General features: G+C 55.1%; 6 protein-coding genes across 6 annotated transcripts; 2 read left to right on the forward strand and 4 right to left on the reverse strand.

Moving 5' to 3' along the window:
• Positions 1-480: 480 nt before the first annotated feature.
• Positions 481-3,493, forward strand: DCS_00755 (uncharacterized protein; the record flags this gene model as incomplete). Its single annotated transcript, XM_040798091.1, has 2 exons — positions 481-2,960; positions 3,025-3,493. The coding sequence occupies 2 exons, from the start codon at positions 481-483 to the stop codon at positions 3,491-3,493; spliced, it is 2,949 nt and encodes a 982-aa protein (XP_040658974.1).
• A 212-nt stretch (positions 3,494-3,705) lies between these two features.
• On the reverse strand, positions 3,706-5,524 carry DCS_00756 (uncharacterized protein; the record flags this gene model as incomplete). Its single annotated transcript, XM_040798092.1, has 5 exons — positions 3,706-4,776; positions 4,852-5,133; positions 5,212-5,249; positions 5,344-5,377; positions 5,459-5,524. The coding sequence occupies 5 exons, from the start codon at positions 5,522-5,524 to the stop codon at positions 3,706-3,708; spliced, it is 1,491 nt and encodes a 496-aa protein (XP_040658975.1).
• A 1,277-nt stretch (positions 5,525-6,801) lies between these two features.
• On the reverse strand, positions 6,802-9,901 carry DCS_00757 (vacuolar protein-sorting protein BRO1; the record flags this gene model as incomplete). Its single annotated transcript, XM_040798093.1, has 3 exons — positions 6,802-9,036; positions 9,097-9,526; positions 9,624-9,901. 3 exons carry the CDS (start codon positions 9,899-9,901, stop codon positions 6,802-6,804), a joined length of 2,943 nt encoding a protein of 980 aa, XP_040658976.1.
• A 1,193-nt stretch (positions 9,902-11,094) lies between these two features.
• Positions 11,095-13,859, reverse strand: DCS_00758 (phospholipase PldA; the record flags this gene model as incomplete). The annotated part of the gene is made up of 4 exons (XM_040798094.1): positions 11,095-11,309; positions 11,379-13,593; positions 13,646-13,673; positions 13,732-13,859. The coding sequence occupies 4 exons, from the start codon at positions 13,857-13,859 to the stop codon at positions 11,095-11,097; spliced, it is 2,586 nt and encodes an 861-aa protein (XP_040658977.1).
• An 859-nt stretch (positions 13,860-14,718) lies between these two features.
• DCS_00759 (HET-C2-like protein) lies at positions 14,719-15,530 on the forward strand (the record flags this gene model as incomplete). Its single annotated transcript, XM_040798095.1, has 4 exons — positions 14,719-14,866; positions 14,928-14,986; positions 15,052-15,170; positions 15,236-15,530. The coding sequence occupies 4 exons, from the start codon at positions 14,719-14,721 to the stop codon at positions 15,528-15,530; spliced, it is 621 nt and encodes a 206-aa protein (XP_040658978.1).
• A 768-nt stretch (positions 15,531-16,298) lies between these two features.
• On the reverse strand, positions 16,299-17,543 carry DCS_00760 (uncharacterized protein; the record flags this gene model as incomplete). Its single annotated transcript, XM_040798096.1, has 1 exon — positions 16,299-17,543. The coding sequence occupies one exon, from the start codon at positions 17,541-17,543 to the stop codon at positions 16,299-16,301; it is 1,245 nt and encodes a 414-aa protein (XP_040658979.1).
• Positions 17,544-19,032: the final 1,489 nt, after the last annotated feature.

Below are 19,032 nucleotides of genomic sequence, written 5' to 3' on the forward strand. Positions count from 1 at the left end.
CAGCGGGGTACGGAGTACTTGTACACCTACTGTACTGCACTCCGTACATGTACACACCTACTTGTACGGAGTAAGTACATGCAAGTGCATGGACCTGGTCCAGTTTGTACCCGTACATATGCGGAGTAAGTACAGTAACACTCCGTAAGTACAATAATAATACTACAGTAAGTACGGAGTACGGGTACTCGGTTTGGAGTAGGTGTACTGAAGTACTGTTAAGTAGGTGTACATACACTTACATGTACATGCCGCTCATTAACAATTCGCTTTCCTCTCGTAATCAACGCGTCTCCCCCCCGAAAGACGCGTCTCGTCCATTCACTAACATCGTCCTACCGTCTTGAGTACGTCAATCGAGGCCAGCGAGGCACGCCACACAACAGATGTCGACGCTGGGACGAACTGATTTGCAACCCCGCAACATCCCACCAAAGATCATATTATTCTGAACGGCGAGCAAGAGGGGGCGATTTCAATATGCTATCCGCATCGTCGCCTCTGGTCTTTCCCGCCAGCTCGTCACCTATCGCCCCTAAACGTCCGACACCCCACGATGGCCGGCCCAAACCCACGTCTGGAGTGAAAGGCCCTTTTCTGATTGAGGATGATGATGATTCAGAGCAAGAACCCACTCCCGAGGATGAGGGACCGTCTCCAAAAAGGCGAGCGCTTCAGCCTCATGCTGACGGAAAAACGGAAACTGGACCGGTTGCCGCAACCACCGATGCACATGGCGGTCATGACAAGCAAGATACCGGCTCAAGCAGTCACGAGAATTTTATGCCACCCCTCCAATCTTTGCTTCCGGCTTGGTCTTCTCAGCGTCCACTATTCCAAGGCTCAATCCTCGATAATTTTCGGAACACCGCCTTCGCTTCCACGACATGTAGCGGCAAGAAAATTGCAATAAAATTACGGAAAACTACCGCCACCGCCTCGTATGAGTCCATGGCTGCGGCAAGGTCAAAAACAAAGGACGGCAGAGCAACTCGGAGTTACTATGGTGTCGAAATTCACGAGCTCATCACGGCGGCGGGGAAGCCGGTAGCAAACAAGCTGGAGCAGCCAAGATCAAGGATGGAGGCACCACCCCAGCCCATTGAGCCAGAGTCTCATTCAGTGAAGAGGCCGAGAAAGTCGTTGCTATGGACGGAAAAGTACCGCGCCAGAAAGTTCAGGGATCTTTGCGGCGACGATGGTACAAACCGAATGGTGTTGCGGTGGCTTAAGAAATGGGACCCCATTGTTTTCCCTGGAGCGCCAAAGCCAAAGCCAGTCGTCACTAGGAGACCGGGGATGAGCCAAACGGACCTGGATGTGAAGGCTCACCGGAAGATTCTGATGCTCACAGGCCCTCCGGGGTTAGGAAAAACCACTCTGGCCCACGTCTGCGCCAAGCAGGCTGGCTACGAGGTCATCGAGGTCAACGCGAGTGACGATCGCGGCCGAGATGTTGTCAAGAATCTAATCCGCACCAGCCTGGCAACGGAAAGTGTCAAGACTGTTTCAAACTCAAAGATGAAAGATGCCGTAGGCCACCAGAAAGTTGCTAGGCCAGTCTGTGTTGTGGTCGATGAAGTCGACGGCGTAACATCTGGTTCGGGAGCATCTGGAGAAGGCGGGTTTGTCCGTGCATTGATCGACCTTGTCCTCACCGATCAAAAGAATACATCGGAAAGCACAAAGCTATCCGCCGGGAGGGATCGGAAGACCAAAAAGGGCGACGATTTCCGGCTGATGCGGCCCCTCATCCTCATCTGCAACGATGTGTATCATCCGGCTCTACGACCCCTGCGACAGTCCAACTTGGCCGAAATTATTCATGTCGGAAGGCCTTCTGTAGATGCCGTGGTCGGTCGATTGAAGGCTGTGTTCGAGAAGGAAGGCATTCCATGCGAGAAAGATGCGTCAAGGAAGCTATGTGAGGCTGCATGGGGGATAGCCAGTGGCATCGACGCCAGGCGGCATGCAGAAAGCACTGTCCAAGGTGATCTCCGCGGAATCATGGTCGTGGGCGAATGGGTTGCTGCCCAGTTCAGGTCATCCGTCCTGGGAGATAACTGCGTGCTCACGAGGCAATGGATCGAGCGGAACATCCTCCAAGAACTGGCCAGCAACACGGCAGGCGCACGGGGACTCGGCCGCGGAAGCGCCAGGGATATCGTCAACCGCCTCTTTCAGGAGGGTGGGGGCTTCCCGAAGCAGGCCATGGATCTCTCCGGACCCAAAAGCCGACACGAGCTCCCCGAGTCTGTTCTAGGTTTTGGGGAGCAGCAGAAAAAGTACTCGATGGACCGACTGCAGCAGATGATTAATACGAGCGGCGAGATCGGCAACATCTTGACCGACATATTCGCCCAATATCCCGAGCGTGAATTCAACGACGACATCTATCTCACAAAGCCGAATGAGGCGTACGAGTGGCTATATTTCTACGACTCATGCCAGTCGCGGCTCTACGCCAGCCAAGATTGGGAGCTGAGCCCGTACCTCTGCCAGCCCGTACTTGCGTGCCACCACTTGTTCGCCTCGCCAAAGAAATTTGTCACCACCTTCGAAAAGCGCTGGGTTGCTGACGGCGCCGATGCTGCACCAATGCCCTTTTCGGGACCGCGAGCCGACTACCAGAGCCGAGAGGCAGAGAAGCAGACAAGGGCACAACTTCAAGCCCTTCAGGCTCAGCTAAGTCCGTCGCTTACCCGCCTGTTTCGCAGCCCCGAAGACGTTGCCACAGACTTCCTGCCATACCTGGCACGCATCCTCGCCCCAGACGTCAAGCCTGTTGTCGTCGGCGGCAGCCAGGGGTCGATGGCTAGCGTCCGCAAGGAGAGCGAACGGGCCATGGTGCGGCGCGCATCCGAAGTGCTCGCCGATATGGGCATCGCCCTGCTCAAGGGCAAGATCGAAGACGACTCGGTCTATAGCCGAGGGCCACAATACGTCTATCGCATGGAACCGTGAGTCCCCTTCCGCCCGCGCTCTGGCTCTTGAGCAACGAATAGCTGACTCGTGACCGAAAAGCGATATCGATGCCCTCTCAACCTTCGAAACGGGTGCATCCATTCTCTCCTCACAGGCACCCACGCGTTATGCTGTCCGTCAGGTCCTCGACCAGGAACTTCAGCGCACCATAGCCATGCGTGAAATGGCCATGCGCCAGGCGCGGTTTCAGTGCGGCGCCGCATCCTCGTCATCGCTGTCATCAGCACCGCCATCGACTGGCCTAGTGGTGGCATCTCTTCGATCCCTCGTCGGCGAAGAGGAACCCGCCAAGAGCGGTGGCGCGGACAGCAAAGAGGCAGGGGGCGTCATCGTCAAGGACTTTTTTGGGCGAGTCATTGAGGCACGGCCACTTGCGGCGCCTGATGGGAACGGTGCCGATGGGAGAGCCAAGAAGGGTGACCGCAAGGTTTGGGTCACGTTTCACGAGGGGCAAAATAATGCGGTGAGGAAGCCGATCTCGTTACAGGAGTTTATGAGGGTGTTGTGAGGGCATGAGCATACGCATGATGCCAAATGCGTACTGAGCATGCGACAAACAGCTGTGGTAGGGAATGCCATCGCTGTTCCGGCGGGAGAGTCATTGCCGAGGCTACGATGCCCGTGATGCCATACTGGTGGCCTGCACGGCCGAGAATCGGGTAGGCGAGTTATTGCGTCCTCCAAAGATGTTGTTGCCGCCCGCACTCCTCTTCTTCAACCTTATATCTTCGGCCGGGGTCTTTGGGCGGGGACTACTAGTGGATCATACACCGTCCTCGAGAGGGCATCGACGGGTGTCGAGTTTGAGTGGACAAAGAGACCTTTCGTGTCCACCAGGCCGGGGTGCAGGTCTTTGACGCTCGCGCAGCCAATCAGTCTCATGTTCATCTCCATCTCATCCTTGAGCAGTTGCATGGCGCGCTCGACGCCCTCCTGGCCGTACGCGCTCATAGCATAGAGGAATGGCCGGCCGATACCGACGCCGGTGGCGCCAAGGCACAGGGCCTTGAGAATGTCATTGGCGCGGCGGAAGCCTCCGTCGACGAAGACTTGGAAACTCTTGTCGACGCCCCGCTCGCGCAGGACGGGCATCGTCTCTGCGAGGACCTCGATGCCGGAGCGGGCAAAGTCGAGCTGGCGGCCGCCGTGGTTGGAGAGGACGACGCCCTGGACGCCAGCCTCGACGGCACGGAGCACGTCCTCGACGCGCTGCACGCCCTTGAGGATGATGGGCATCCGGGTTATGTCCCGGAACCAGGAGATGTCCTTCCAACTGAGCGACGGATCAATAAAGGACGAAATAGCGCGCGCCGCCCCTTGACTGTTGTCGGTCTCTTGGCCCGACTGGATGTCACTTCCTTGATCGGTGAATTTGGTCCGCATGTCCTTCTCGCGCCGTCCCAGCTGCGGAGCATCTACTGTGATGAACAGACCCTTGCAACCTCGCTTCTCGGCGTGCTCGACTATTCTACGCGTGATGTCGCGGTTCTTGTTGACGTAGAGCTGGAGCCACTGCACCTGGTCCCCTTGTTTGGCGTCGACAATCTCGTCAAAGGAACACGAGGCTAGCGTGGGGATCATCTGTATCACGTTGTGAGACCGGGCGGCGCGAGTCAAAACAACCTCGCCCTCGGAGTTTCCCAGTTTTCCGAGCGCAGTGGCCGTGACGTAAAAGGGGGCGGCGCATTTCGACCCGAGCATGGTGGTGGTGAAGTCAACAGTCTCGACATCAACGAGGACCTGGGGTCGGAACCATATCCGGTGAAGTGCGCTGTGGTTCTCGCGCATCGTCTACACGAGGAGGAAGCCAGGTCAGCACACGCACCTTGGGGGTCGGGTGCCCTTCTCGCACCGTCGTCGACTCACCATCTCGTCATCGGCCGCGCTCGAATAGTAGCCCCAGGCCGCTCGCTTCATGGTCCTCCGGGCCACGGCCTCGAAGTCGAAAAGGTTGTAGCATTGCGAGAGCAGCGGTCTTTGGGCGATGCGTTCCTGACGTCCTGCCTCTTCGGCATCCTCGTCCGCGTCCTTTGCTTCCTTGGCTACCGAATCCATGTTGACAGGTCCCAGGTGCTTGGACTTGTCGAGATACTTGTCCAGCGTGTCGGGAGGGTGGATCGGGTCGAACTCCTCGCTTGCATCTTTGCCCTGCAGAGCATAAGTTGGTTAGGAGGCGAATGTGATCGAGGCTAGAAACTCCCATGCGGCGGCGGCGGAAGGACATACGGCATATTTCAATATGACTTTGGGGCCGCCAGGGTGCTCTAAATAAGGTTACTTTCATCGTTCGATTTCGCTGTGGGCATGTAGCAGCTGCTCATCATCCCTCGTTTGGGGGAATGGCAAATGCAAACGCACCAGCTAAGAAATCCGTTACATCGTACGCATTGGACTAAGGTTGATAGAGCCATGACGTTAACATCCTTGCGCGGAAGTCTTGCACCTCGGATATCACTCTCCATGGCAAGCTTACGTGAATGATGACCCAAGCTGACTTCGCACTGTTGTGCTCTGCAACCTCGCTACCTTGTAGAACCATGTTGACTCGAGGAAGAATTCGCAAGCCGCAGGTGAGTGTTGGTTATCCTATCTTCTCTGCCGGCGAGCTTTTGAAGACGAGAACAAGGGAACAGCAAGGGAATGAATGAGTTGCCGAGGCTGAAGCTCAGTGAACCATTGGATGAGGTAATCAATCAAATCACTACGATGAAGTGTGGGGGGGGGGGCAACAGGGAACATTCTAATTACTATAGAAGTTCCTTTCCTCCGCAGATGTAAGTAGATATTATTAGTGCGGCGGAGTACGGCGTACTGTACATTTAGTCTGAAGTACGGAGTACTTGTGTACTATCTACAGTGCTAGTATTATGAGTACGGTGTACCTAGTACTGTAGGGTAGGGTAGGGGAATAAGAAGTACGGAGTACGGAGTAATACTCTGTCATATAACAGTGCTGTGGCAAAAGGAACGATTCATATTGTAATTAGTGGTGGCGCTACCAAATTTGAATCGTCTCTTTGTCTAGAGACTGTAGTATTTATTACTCCGTACTCCGTACTCCGAAGGAAAACACATACACATGTACAGCTGTGCACCGACGAGAACACGTACTGAAGAGTAATTAATTAATATTAGTACTCATACTCCGTACAGGCACTCGCCTAACTACGTACTACAAGTACTGTAGATGTAACCCTAAGTGTAACTTGCACTTATATTAAAGTTCGTGGCTAGTAATACTTGCACAGTCACTTGACGAAAGTGACGTTTCGTATAATATATAAATGCCGTTGGTACGGAGTATTACTAGTACTTATATCTACAGGTACATGATAATACGCATAGGATTCCCGTCTTGTATTACTACGCTTCTGGGGCGCAGCCATAATGTTTGCATCGATCGTATCCGCTGTCAACACTCTATTGAGCGTGATATAATTCGGGTTTCTGGATCGGTCAATTGTCGCCGTGGTGCATATTCCAGCCAAAGGCGGGATTCTAGGTAGGCACGTGCAGGTGCACCCTCACACAACTAACCCCAATGTCTACGTCTGGCTCTACCTGATGGTCTTAATAACTATCTCTTGCGTCATGCGTGGTCCGCCTCCGCCATCTTCCACCTTGGGGTATGTCGCATTCGCAACTCCCACGTGCAGCGAATGGGTCATGCCGCATCCCTCTCGCCAGGGGTCAATACAGGCGATGCCATCCAGTCTCGGCGAGCAGCGACGCTTCTCTCGCCTCCCAACTGCCCCCAACCAGTGCTGGCAGTCGCGACATGACAACCTGATTTCCCTTCTTGCCTCATCATGTCCCTCAACTCCACGCATTCAGGCCGGCCCACGGATCGTGAGGCTTCTGCGGCTGCTGGACCGATGCGGAGTGAGGCTGGCCGGCGTGTTCTTGCCTCCCGTGGGACATCGTCTGCTGGGGTCCCCCAAACGAGGGCGAAGAAAAACCGGAAGGCGCATGAAATGCCTGGACCTGTTGCGGTTGCGAAGCACCGTTCCCTTGATACGCATGATGCAGCGCCGCAGCCGATTGTCCCACCATTGGTTGGTTGGGCGGTGGCGACGTTGTTCCTGCAGCGGGCCCGTACTGGCTTGGGCTGTACGGAGGATGCGAGAATGTGCCGACGGTGGCAGGTGGGCTCGTGTACACAGCATGCCCACGCTGCGGCTCCTGGTTGGGTACCTGCGTCGGCGATGGCAAGCCCGGCACTTGATAATGTCCATGGAAGTTGGTCTGTATGTAGCCGGGTGTCATTCCAGTTGGGTATTGGGCGTTTAGCGTTGGTGCTGGCTGCGTCGACAGTTGCGTGGGCGAATTTGCCGGCTCTACCGACATTCGCTCCATGAGCCCACGAAGCCGTTCCCGCTCCCGCTCTGCTTGACTGCTCTTGTTCGCCAGCTGTCCCTGCTCGATTCTGTCCAGCAACTGCGCCCCTTCGGACCTCCGGTTGCTGACAAATGTCTCGACGTTCTTGTCCAGGCTATCCACCGTCTCCCTCATTTCCAGATACCAGCCTTTGGCGCTCTGCAGGCCCGATTCCAGGTCCAGAAACTCCTGGTACGCTCGTTTGTACCTGCCGCTCGCCAGGGATCTCCGGCGCTCCGTCGATTCATGCTTGCTCCGCTCTGCCTGCACCCGCTTATCCTTCAACAGCGCGTTGAAATTAGTCGTCAGCTCTTTCATCAACACCGACTGCTTGTGGCTCGCTTGCAGCAGTCGGTTCCGGTGCGGCCCAAACTTTTCAAGTTCCTGCTCGAACACTTGAGCCTCGTAGTTGGATATTGACTTCTTGTTGAGGATGAGCACTTGAGATATGTCGTCTGCGTGAACCTGCCGAGCGTAAGTATACCTGCCACCCTCAACCTCGACCGTGGTAAAGCTCACCCTATCCTTGAGGTCCTTCAACACCTGGTTGCGTTCTCGCTTGACCTGCTTCAGCTTTTTGAGAATATCCTCCACCTTGTTTATTTGGTCCGCCACGCTCGGTCTATTCTCGTCAAAGTCCGCGTCGAGAAGACTCGGCACGGCCGAGTCTTGGCTGGCCACGTTGCTGGCTTGGCCCGAAGCCATGGTCACGGCCCGATGGTAGAGCTGGTCCACCTCGCCGTCCCGTGCAGCACGGCGCATCTCGTCAAACTCGACTTCGTTGTGGCGAAGCTTTTCCACCAGCTGACCGTCGCTCCGCAACGCCTCTTGCAACGCCTCCCGGTAGTTCGTGACATCCCCTCGCAACGTCGTCGTCAACATCCCGCTTGGCTGCTGGCTCCATTCGTTGCCGTATTTGGACCGCATCTTCTCGCAGACGCTCTCTTCCATCTCGAGTTGCTTCGAGCACTTGTCCAGCACCGATACAATCGCGTCCTTCTGCGCCTCGAGGGAGTCCAGAATTACTTGGGGGTTTTCGTGGTCCGCCACATCGGCACACCATTGCCGGAACTCCCCATCAGGTGCACCATCCTCCTGGTCGACCCCTCCTTTGAGAATCTGCAAGGCTCCCGGGAGGCTCAGGTAGTCCAGACTGGCAGCCAACTCGCTGTTGGCAGCGTCCACCTTCTCGCTCTCGGCCCTCACCAGTTTGGCCTTTTCCTCCTCGTACAAGCTCGCCGACTCGGTCACGGCCAGGGGCACAATCTTGCTAAACAAGTCTGGCCCGGTGATGCGCGAAATATCCCGGCCGGCATAGAGTTCGCTCACCGGGATCGGCTTCGCGGCAGGCATCTTGGCGATGGCCGGAAGGCTAGCCTCGGGTGCGACAGTTTGGTGGTAGACGAAGTCGTTGTCCTTGGCTGCTTCACGAAGTTTCTCCTGCACAGTCGAGTGTTGCCGTTTCGTGAACTCCTGCAGCAGGACGCTCGTCTCGGCACTCAGGTCGGCGCTCGGAGGGATCAAGGTTGGAAAGCTTCTCGACATCCGTTCGGCTTCTTTGCTGAGACTCTCGGCAACCTGGAGCCGTGACACGGCACTGCCATGTTCGCCCGCTTCGTCGTCGACCAGCGCCTGGTAGTATTGCGCGACGGAATTGAACAGGTGGGTTTTGATCTGCAATGCACCCGTCAACACCGACGTTCACACAATGCACGAGTGGATTGTCATCCATACCTGGACCATGGTCAACCACACTTTCTCAAATATAGTCCTGTTGACGTTGTCCTGGATTCCCTCGATGGATTGCCCGTACAGATGGCCGGTCTGGGCCGCCAGCTTGGCCAGCAGGCCGGCCTTCTTGCCCGCGGCCACCTGTTTTTCGAGGAATATCTCTTGCGCCTGCGCAAGAGTTATTTGGATGAGTGTCTTGACAGTCTCCCTGCTGAGATCAGATGACGGCGCATGCAGGAAGTTCTCGTTGATGTAGGTGAACATGCCGGCAGACGCCTGGAACGAGTGGTACGCCGCCTTGAGGGCAGACTCGTCAGCCCGGTTCTGGGAGGCGCCATGGCCGGATAGATGAGCAGAGATGTTGAAGATTACGGACGCTTTTTCAAAGGCCAGGGAGTATTGCGTCGTCGGCTTCTGGGTAAAGGCATCGAACCTGCACCGGAACAGGATGTAGCGGTTAGCATGAGCCGCGCCAAGGCTTCGCCAAGTTGCTTGAGCTTCAGAAGGAGATGGCATGGGTCTGGACGAACCACGTGAAGGAGACCTTGATGTGCTGCTCATCCACGGGGAAACGGAGGTCGAGCATCTCGAGCTGGCCGTAGTATCTGTATAGCATATCACGACCCGACGTGCTTTCCTTGCCAGCGCCTCTCATGTCTTGCCTCAGTCGATTCAAGGTCGCACATTCCTCGGCATAGCGTTCAGGGTCATCGCCGTACGTGTGGCGAATGTACGACTTGAGTGGCTCGATCCAATCAATCTCGCTCGTGGCCTTGAGCGGCACCGAGATCATCGGCGATTGCGCCATGGTATCTGCACGGCAGCAGAGCCGCTCTTCGGGACGGCTTATGCTGCGGCTCGCCGACAGTCGGTCTGATGACACAGATCGGGATCCTTCGGCTTCGGCGGTGGCGGCGGCGGACGGTGCAGAATTAGCTGGGTCGTCACCAGGATGAATGCAGCAGATGCAGCGCAGGCCTGGGGGTTCGAGTATGTATGCTGGTGCAGGCGGTGACTCGTGCGGTAGGTGAGCCGAAGCTGCGGGAGTCGGTCTCTCATGCGGCCAAAATAACGCGGCACGTCGGGCTGGGGTGCCAGGGATGCGGAGCAAGTGACAGTTCGGTTTGGATGCAGAAGTGGTGGGTGGTGCACTTCACCTGCTGCCGTACTGTAGACGGTTCCCCCAAGTTCCAAATCCTCTCTGGAGTCAGCGGCCTCCAAGAGCCCCAGTTGCGGGGGTCAGAGAGGGGCAGGCACAGGGAACGATATGCAGTGCGCTCGCTAATGTACTTGTCGTACCAAGTACAAGTACAGCACCCCGTAAGTCGGTACTCTGTACGGAGTACGGAGAATTATCAGTGTACAAATCCATACCCACCTGCATAGGGGCAACACCGACGACCATGCATTCAACATGTACGGACTACGCCAAATACCAAGGCAAGGTATTGGGAAGGTATTATTACTACAAGTTGATACTAGGCATGTACTAGGACTGTACTGTAATACTCCGTACATGTACGAACTTGAAATACGTCATTGGTACAGAGTATTATTGATAGGTCGGTTGGTAACTCTCAATTCGCGCCGTCAAGGCGCTTACTTCCATGCGTGTAGGGGTGCCTAACTTATTCTCCGCTCTCCATGCGAGCTATCTACCAGGCACCCTGTGTATTTTTTTTTGATAAGGGGTCGGCCGTATGGGGAAACCTGGCGTGGACGAGAGGATATGCGTGTGTGAGAGCCTCGGTGTGAGAGCCTCGGTCTGCAAGGGGCTGTAAGGAGCACTCCGACAATTCACGTGTGCACGTCAATACCAAGCAACAGGGACATGGTCGCCGTTGATCTAGGATTAGCTGGCCCATCTGTTGCGATACCTGTGCAGGACAGATGGATTTATATTCTGACCAAACAGTCATTCGTTTCGACTCCTGGAAATGGAGCCCGGAATCTCGGGGCGTCCTATCGGCATCACAATCACATCCACACACCGAACGGCCGCTATGTGTACACGCTCTCCGTCCATGAGTTGATCTGAAGGCCGCGTTCCGCCATCTCGGCTTCCTCCAGGAACCGCATCGGCATCCACACGAGATGGCCTCTTATCTGATCGAGCTTCTCCCGCGCGTCCTCCGGGGGCATGAACTGATCGTAAATGTGACCGGACCTGACGCCTCTCGGTGGGAGATACCGGTCGTAGTCGTCAAACGTTTTGACTAGACAAGTGTGAGTAAGCAGGTCACTAGATGCATTCTGGCATTCGCCTTCGAGCCGCGCCGACTTACTATGGTCATCCGGGTCCGCATGAAACAGGTGCCGGAAGAGACTGGTGTTCTTATCGGCCTGGTTGGTCCAAGTCGCCCACAGCTCGTCGCTCAGGGGATCCTCGACGAATTTGTACGTGTCGTCCTTGTCGAAGATGTTATTCTCGGCATGAACGCTGGGTGGTTGCGCATTGATGTCGTCCTTGGCGTGGAGGGCCTGCGGTGGGAGGAGGCCCAAGTGCTCGCGCCAGAGGAATCGTCGGAGCGTTGCCGCGTGGTAGCCGGCCTCGAACGGTTGCCCGCCCATCATGCTCGGTATCCTCTTTGTGTCCTCCATGACGATGCTGAGTTCGCTGTCATGGTCACCCAGCTGGCTACGGTCATTGAGATTGCTGGACCCGCAGATTACGACTCGGTCATCGGCAATCAGCAGCTTGGAGTGAATGTACAATTCCTCCTGGATCCAGTTTCGAATTTCAGACTCTGGGTCTGCATTCTTGTCCCACGTCTCGTCCTTGAGCGATTTTTGACCGCTCATGGCGTAGTGAGCGACGGAGGCGACGGTCGTCACCTCCTCGTCAGGCTTTGCTTCGTAAAAGAGTTTCTTCGCCTGCATCGCGTTCTTGGAGGCCTCAGTTTGCGAAGCAGACTTTGCCTCGTGCTTGCTGTCATGCTGCTTCCCGTGGAATCTGCCATGCTCATCATTGGAGCTATCGTCTTCGAGCCCATGGACGCCGGTGGCCATGATTTCCTCCGCCTCGGCTCGTTGAACCTGCTGGTAGCTGATGCCAGTTTTCTTTTCCGCCACGCAAATCGCATGGGTCTTGTTCAGCCGGTCGTAGGACCTCAGGTTGAAGAAGAATATGTACTCGGACGGGTCGATTCCTTCGGCCTTGATCCTTCCGAAAATAGAATGCTCGCCGCGACATATGGACTTGTACTGATAGTCCATAATGGCTCTCGTTCCCGACGCCGCGTTGTCTCGAAGGTCACCCGCAAAGCCGGGAACGGCTGGTATGAGAATGATGACGCGGAAACGACGACTTTCCCTGCTTGCTCGGACGACAGCATCGACAATGGCGGCCCCAATAGTGTTGTGAATGGGAGATTGCTTGTCACCCGTGGCGGTGATGAAGAACTGGTTTTCGATGTAGACGTAGTGCTCTGCCTTGCGGATAACTTCGCAGTAGGAATTTTGAATCGACTGGTCCTTGAGGATTCCGCTGGACCAGTCGGCGCTTGATCTGACGACCTGCGCGCGGACGGTGCCGCGATTGTTAAGGTTCTTGGTGCTCAGGGGTGTCAGAGGGTGCTTCACATAGTCTCCGACGGGATGCTTGGGGCGCTGGACGCCGACCAAGTCCTCGTCATCCCCTTCGCGGCCCTCGAGGACGATCCAGTCGAATCGGTCATCGCGCTTGTACTTGTCGCGCTTGATGAAGTTCCAGCGCAGCACAAAATGCTCGGCAATGTCGACGACGCAGGGCCCGATGACGGCCATGGCCACGTCGTGCCACGGCATCCGTCCGTACTCGGCCTTGCTCAGCTCATTCTGCTGCCAGTCCTGCACCTTCTGGAAGTCCATAATGCGGTTGTTGTTGAAGTCTTGGCCTGGCCAGATCTCCTCGGAGACACCTTCGGGGTGCACGTCGGATAGCGGGTGCTGACGAGCGTCCCATCGACCGAAGCAAAGGTCAATGCCGCCGATGAAGGCCATGGCATAGTCGATGACGATGAACTTCTCATGATGTGCCCAGTACATGGTCATGTCGGCGGCATTCTCGAAGACGTTGTGGTCCGGGTGTCTCATGACGCGAATGTTCTCGTGGCCTGGCGTTCCTTTGGGGCAGAGTGCCTGGAGGGCGTGCTTGGTGTGGTTCGAGTTGCACGTCAAGGCTGCCTCGACCTCCTTGTAGACCATGACGTAGATCTTGACACCGGCTTCGGCCTTGCGCTTGAGGATCTGATCCAAGCGATATTCTTGGTTGTGATACGGCGGACGGCGCATGAAGACTTCGGGCGACAACCACCAGTCGGCAAGGTAGATGGACTCGGTAGCCTGGTCGAGGGCGACGGAAACGGCCCAAAAGTAGTCACAGCCGTCGACATACCATTTTGTGATATTCCCATCGCGCTCCGGGAAGAATGATTCGAAGCGGTTGGACTGGCAGATTTTGGTCCTCTTTTCATCACAGCGCTGCTCATGTTCCTCGTCGTGACGATGGTCTCTGTTGAACTGCGGGGAAGTTAGCTTCCGAAGCTGAGCCAAGTGGCTTCGCACCGCTCACCAGGTTACCGAGCTTTCCAATTTGCTGCCTGGAAGATTGAGGAGTAAGCGAAACGATTCAGTGCTCATTGGATAGACTGCAGCAACTTTTTATGAATGAGGCTTATCTTGGCATCCTGGAGGTTGGCGTCGGAGAATTTGTCCTTCAGGTCATCGACGAAGCCGGTGAAGCGGCTTCTACCGCCTTCCTTGGAGCCTTCCTTGGGGTCGGACATGGCGGTGGCGGCAAGTCTGAAATGCCTCCAGCAAAACCAATTGGGGAACGGGAGTTGAAAATGACCGAGTAATTCCCACCCAGTATAGTCAATGATGGGGGATGAGGATGGGTGACGCGAAGCCTGAAGGGATAGTCGGGATTGTTGTATGAGAGGTGTGCGGTGTTACCGTTAGGAAGATGGGGGGAGCTATATAGGACAAAGGTTGGCCCAGTAAGACATCTTGGCAACGTTATCCGTGCTTGCCCGCGAGGTAAGTACATACATGCACGCACCACTCCGTACTATGTCATCAGGTCGTGGACGAGCAAAGCAAGCATACCTAGGCACTGAAGCTCGAATGCGGGGGGGGTTCAGGCCATTCATGATGAAATCCCCGCGTCACTGGTGTGCTAACCTAGCTGCCAGGTACAACACCTGCGAGTGCCCACAAACCCATCGGTGGAAGTGCGCAACGGTTTCAGCTTCGTAGCAGGAACATAGACACTAACTGACTAACTGACGAACTGTGTCTACTATACTATTCGGTAGGCGTCTACCTAATACCTCACTTAAAGGGCCTTCATGATTCAACTGCCAGATAATAAAGCAGGTTAGAATACCTGGTATTACGAGCTAGCTCGGTCGGCCCCAGTGACGTGGTACCTATCGTGTTCGTACCTTGGAAGGCACCCCCCTCCCTTGAACCCCGCTTCCTTGGCAATAACCCCCCCACTAACAGCTCCTGCTGTCCTCCGTACAAGTAGCTGGCCGTCAATTTGGATGCCATCGACTCCCTCCCCTTCCTTGCTTTGTCACCTGTCTCTTGACAACTTCCACATCCCAGGTTGCCCTCACCCAAAAGTACAATTCGTTCGAAATGTCGGCTCCCGTGATCCCCCCCGGTGGAACCATCGTTCAAACCTTTAAACAGTCCTTTGTTGACGTTCCCATCGACGCCGCGAAGGACAACGCCATTGCTACGACAGAGTTTCTCGCAGCTGCCGAGTCCCTGACGACCATCTTCGGTAAGCCCCATTCAAAGAATGCTTCTCCTGCTCCATTATGCAGCTAATTTCTGAGTGCAAGATGTCCTTGGCTCCGTGGCATTCTCACCCGTCAAGTCGGACATGAACGGCAACATCAAGGTTCGTCAGGAGGCAGCCTGCATCAATCGGCCTAGTTCGGCGTCTTGACACAGAATCTGCTACAGAAACTTCGCGATCGCCAGCTCGCCTCCCCGGCAGAGTCAGAGAACGTTCAAGACCTATGCCGCAACGAGCTGAAGACCAAGAAGCACACCGCCACCGAGGGCCTCCTCTGGCTGGTTCGGTATGTGGGCCGTTGCTATGCCTGCCGCCTTGCGAATGCCGCTGACAATGACGAACCTCACACAGCGGCCTTGAATTCACCTGCATCGCCCTTAGTCAAAACGTGGCGAAGCCTTCGGAGGAGCTTGCGGACTCTTTCCGTGGCGCCTATGGCCAGACCCTAAAGCCCCATCACGGGTTCCTCGTCAAGCCCATCTTCAGCGCCGCGATGGGCGCATGCCCCTATCGCAAGGACTTCTACGCCAAGCTTGGCTCGGACGAGTCCAAAGTCAAGGATGACTTGCGCGTTTACCTCGCCGCACTCGAAAAAGTGGTCACCATCCTGAAGGGTTTCCTCGAAAGCAAGGATGCCAAGTGGTAATCACATCACAACTCGCGCTTGGAGTACCAGTGTTTATGATGTGGAAGTTCGGGAGTGAAATCACTCACTCGAAGCTTAAACTAAGGCTCATAAGGCTACACTGTTGGAATTACAGCAAGACACGGTATTCTTGGCACCCAGATTTGGAGCAAAAGCGTCGTTGCAGGGGTGTGGAGAGTTGATGGGCTTTAACACACTGATCGGTGGCAGCCATCGTCATACAACGTCTGGTAGATAGGCAGGCAATTGGGGTCGAACAAGAGATCTGGAACACTTCTCTGGAAGGCACAGAACCCAGCTGAATAGTCTTCGCGACGGAATGCTGTCTAGTGAGCACCGCCGTAGTACAACACCTCTTTCCTCGTGCCTTCGTCTCTCTCTCTATCCTTCCTACTCCTGCTCCAACTCGCGGCGTAGTCTTTTGGCCCGCGCATACATGGTTGACTTCTGATTCGCCTCAACCCACTCTAGCATCCCAGGCCCTGCACTAACCAGACGTGACCCAATGCAGACATTCGGCGGATCAAACCTTGCATGTGCGGCAATACGAGAGCTCATGCCCAGGATCAGGGCAACTTCCTGATCATTTAATCTAACTGGTGACTTTGAGAAGGAGGGGACCACTCTTTGCCAGCAAACCTGGTGTTCTGCAACCCCCCTCCCCCTCCGCGATTTAGATTGCCCATGATGTCACTTAAATGGACATCGACATCAAAGCTCATACATCCAATCATGCCCCTGCCTCCCGTTTTCTGGTCGGCGTTCGCACTATCGAGCGCTTCTTGACCGAAAAATCAGATGCTTTGGCCGTCGAATGCGAGGCGCTTTGTGAGGCGCCAATCTCATAGTAGACTCTCCATCCGTCTCGCATTCCTGGATGAGCCAGCGAGCCATGGCTCGCGTAGCCTCGGCGTACTCGACTCTGACACTCTCCTTTGGGGCCATTGGCGGTGGCTTATCCCATGCGTGAGACTCACCATGGACGACGCGAACAGATACTGCCTTGTCGCATCGTTCTAGCCTCTGGCAAAAACGCAGGGCCTCTGCAAGAAGCATGTCATGTTCGCAGAGGCAAAGGTGAACCGGAGGAAGCTTCTTGAGAAGCTCGTCCGACATGAGACCCGGGGATAGTCTCGGGTCCGAGAGCTGTTGACGTGACATTGGGGGATAAAGGTACGAGGCGTCAAACAGGTCCGTCAATGAAGGCGGCAGGGTTCGTTCTGGCCGAGTGCATGTCCGCCGTTTCTCTGACCGTGAGGCGGTGACGTCGAGGGTGGGATAGAACATGATCAGGCCCAGTATCTCAGGAGACTCTGCAGGCGGTACGTAGTTCCACCTCGACGGATCCTGGAGGACGACCCAGCTGCTGAGGGCCATTGTGGCGCCGGCCGAGAAGCCGGAGAGAAGAAGGCGGGACGGATCAATGCCAAACTCGGAGGCACGGGCGGCAATCTGGAAGATGGCATCGACACAGTCTTCAACGGGGGTGGGGAAAGGATAGCTAGGAGCCAGGCGATAGTTGACGGTGAATACGACTGCATCGAGAGCACTCATGACTGTGCCGACCCAACGGGCATCATCGGTCCCTTGACCGAGGATCCATCCCCCGCCGTGAAAGTTTATGACAGCCGGTCGCGGTCCGACAGATATGCTCGGTGGTACCCACACCTCGACTTTTATCTTTCGGCAACCTTTCCACGCCGAAAGGGTGGAATCTAGCCAGACTTGCTGTGAGGGAGACGGTACAGGGGGGAAAGAACGGTTGCCAATGCTGCAGCCAATGCTGGCGGCATAGCGGATGGCCGAGGCACGAACGTTGAGGTACCAACGCGAACTGGAATCGAGTGGGTTCACATAGTCCAGGCCTTCCAGGTATTCTGTCGAATCTGAGCGGTTCGACGTCGTCACACGAACAGTCTTGAGAAATGTGCTGCTGGTGGTAGTGGTGGTGGTGGTGCTCGTGGCAAGGTCAGCGGTAGTATCAACCGTCGCGGCTCGCTTCAACTCGTCCATGCCAGAACTGATGACAGCCGTCCCGTGCCACTCTGGTGTCAAGACCAACTCGCACGGTCTGCTGGAGCGGGCAGCAAAACGGCCGACCAGCAGTCCCGGGGAAGGCCGATGTCAAGGTTCTCATCCGCCCCTACTGGAGCTTGGGGCGTTACGAAGCGGACAAATGGAGGAAAGCCTTCTACTTGTACTTGTAGAGTTGTCACAGCCGGGAACTGATTGCTTCGCACGGCAGGACTATTCGGCAGCTTCTGCTTGGTGTTTTGCAACAGTCGATCTCGCCTCTGCAGGCGGGGATGGGAGCGGGTTGGAGGGGAGGAAGGGGCAACAAGTACACTTACGTAGGTGTGCAGTAGGAGGGTTGTTGTCGTGTCAGTGCCGCCGATTGTTCAGCGAAAGAGCTGGAGGTCGGCTCGTGCTATGGAATCCGTAAATGCACAATTAAACGGCAGTATGGCACCGTAATCAATACACGGCAAAATGAATGGAACTAACTACTGTACAGTACAGTAACATGTACTGTAAGTAGTTTTATTGTGGATGGGGCCATTCATGAGTAAGTACGGAGTAAGTACTCCGTAAGTACTAACTTAGTTAGCTGTACAGTAAGTAAGTACGGAGTACTCCGTATTATTACTGTACAACTAGTTTGAGAAGTACTTGTACACTATATTACTGTAGGTACTGTACCAGATTCACAGTACTGTAGTAAGTACCTAGTACTTACTACAGTACTATTGGGACTACAGTAGGTAGGAAATACAGTAAACAAAGCAGGAGTACTACGTTCATGTACTCCGTGCTTGTACTTGCAATACTTACGGAGTACTACTCTGATGTAGTCCGTACACGAACAGGACTTGTATATTACGGAGTACCCCTACTCGGCAACACATGGAAGCAGGGATTTCACGCTTATGAGGCGCCACACACATTAGTAATCAATATGGGAACCTGGTCGTATTTGATTGTGATTTTGGCACAGCGCGACTGCCTGTCCCCTCCGCACCACCGGCTCCGCGTTCTGCTGTGCTTACAACTAGGTGTACATGTACTTACATGAAATGAAAGTATGTGAAGTACAGTAATACAAGTGCATGGACTTAATACTGCACGGAGTACTTGTACTCCTACAAGTCATGTACGGTTTACTGCTAGGTGGATAACCATTGCTATACTCTGTACATAAGTATACAGGCACTGTAGAGTACGGAGTACGGAATACTTACCTGTATGTATGTGTGTCGGCTCGTATTGATACGGAGTACGGAGTACCGTACCGAAGATTCCGACCGTGAGCTGGATGGTGACGTCAAGCGGGGCAAGGCACTTGGAACACCAGCCATTCTTGTACTTGTACGTACTGTATTACTCCGTACCTGACTGCGTGTGCTCTTCGTATGCCGGCATACATGTACAGTAGCAACCAACAAATACGGAGTACGGAGTAACAAGTACACCTACGGAGTACCATCTAAGCACTTACCTAAGT

The sequence above is a fragment of the Drechmeria coniospora genome, chromosome 01 (genome assembly GCF_001625195.1).
Source record: "Drechmeria coniospora strain ARSEF 6962 chromosome 01, whole genome shotgun sequence".
Classification (NCBI taxonomy): Eukaryota; Fungi; Ascomycota; class Sordariomycetes; order Hypocreales; family Ophiocordycipitaceae; genus Drechmeria; species Drechmeria coniospora.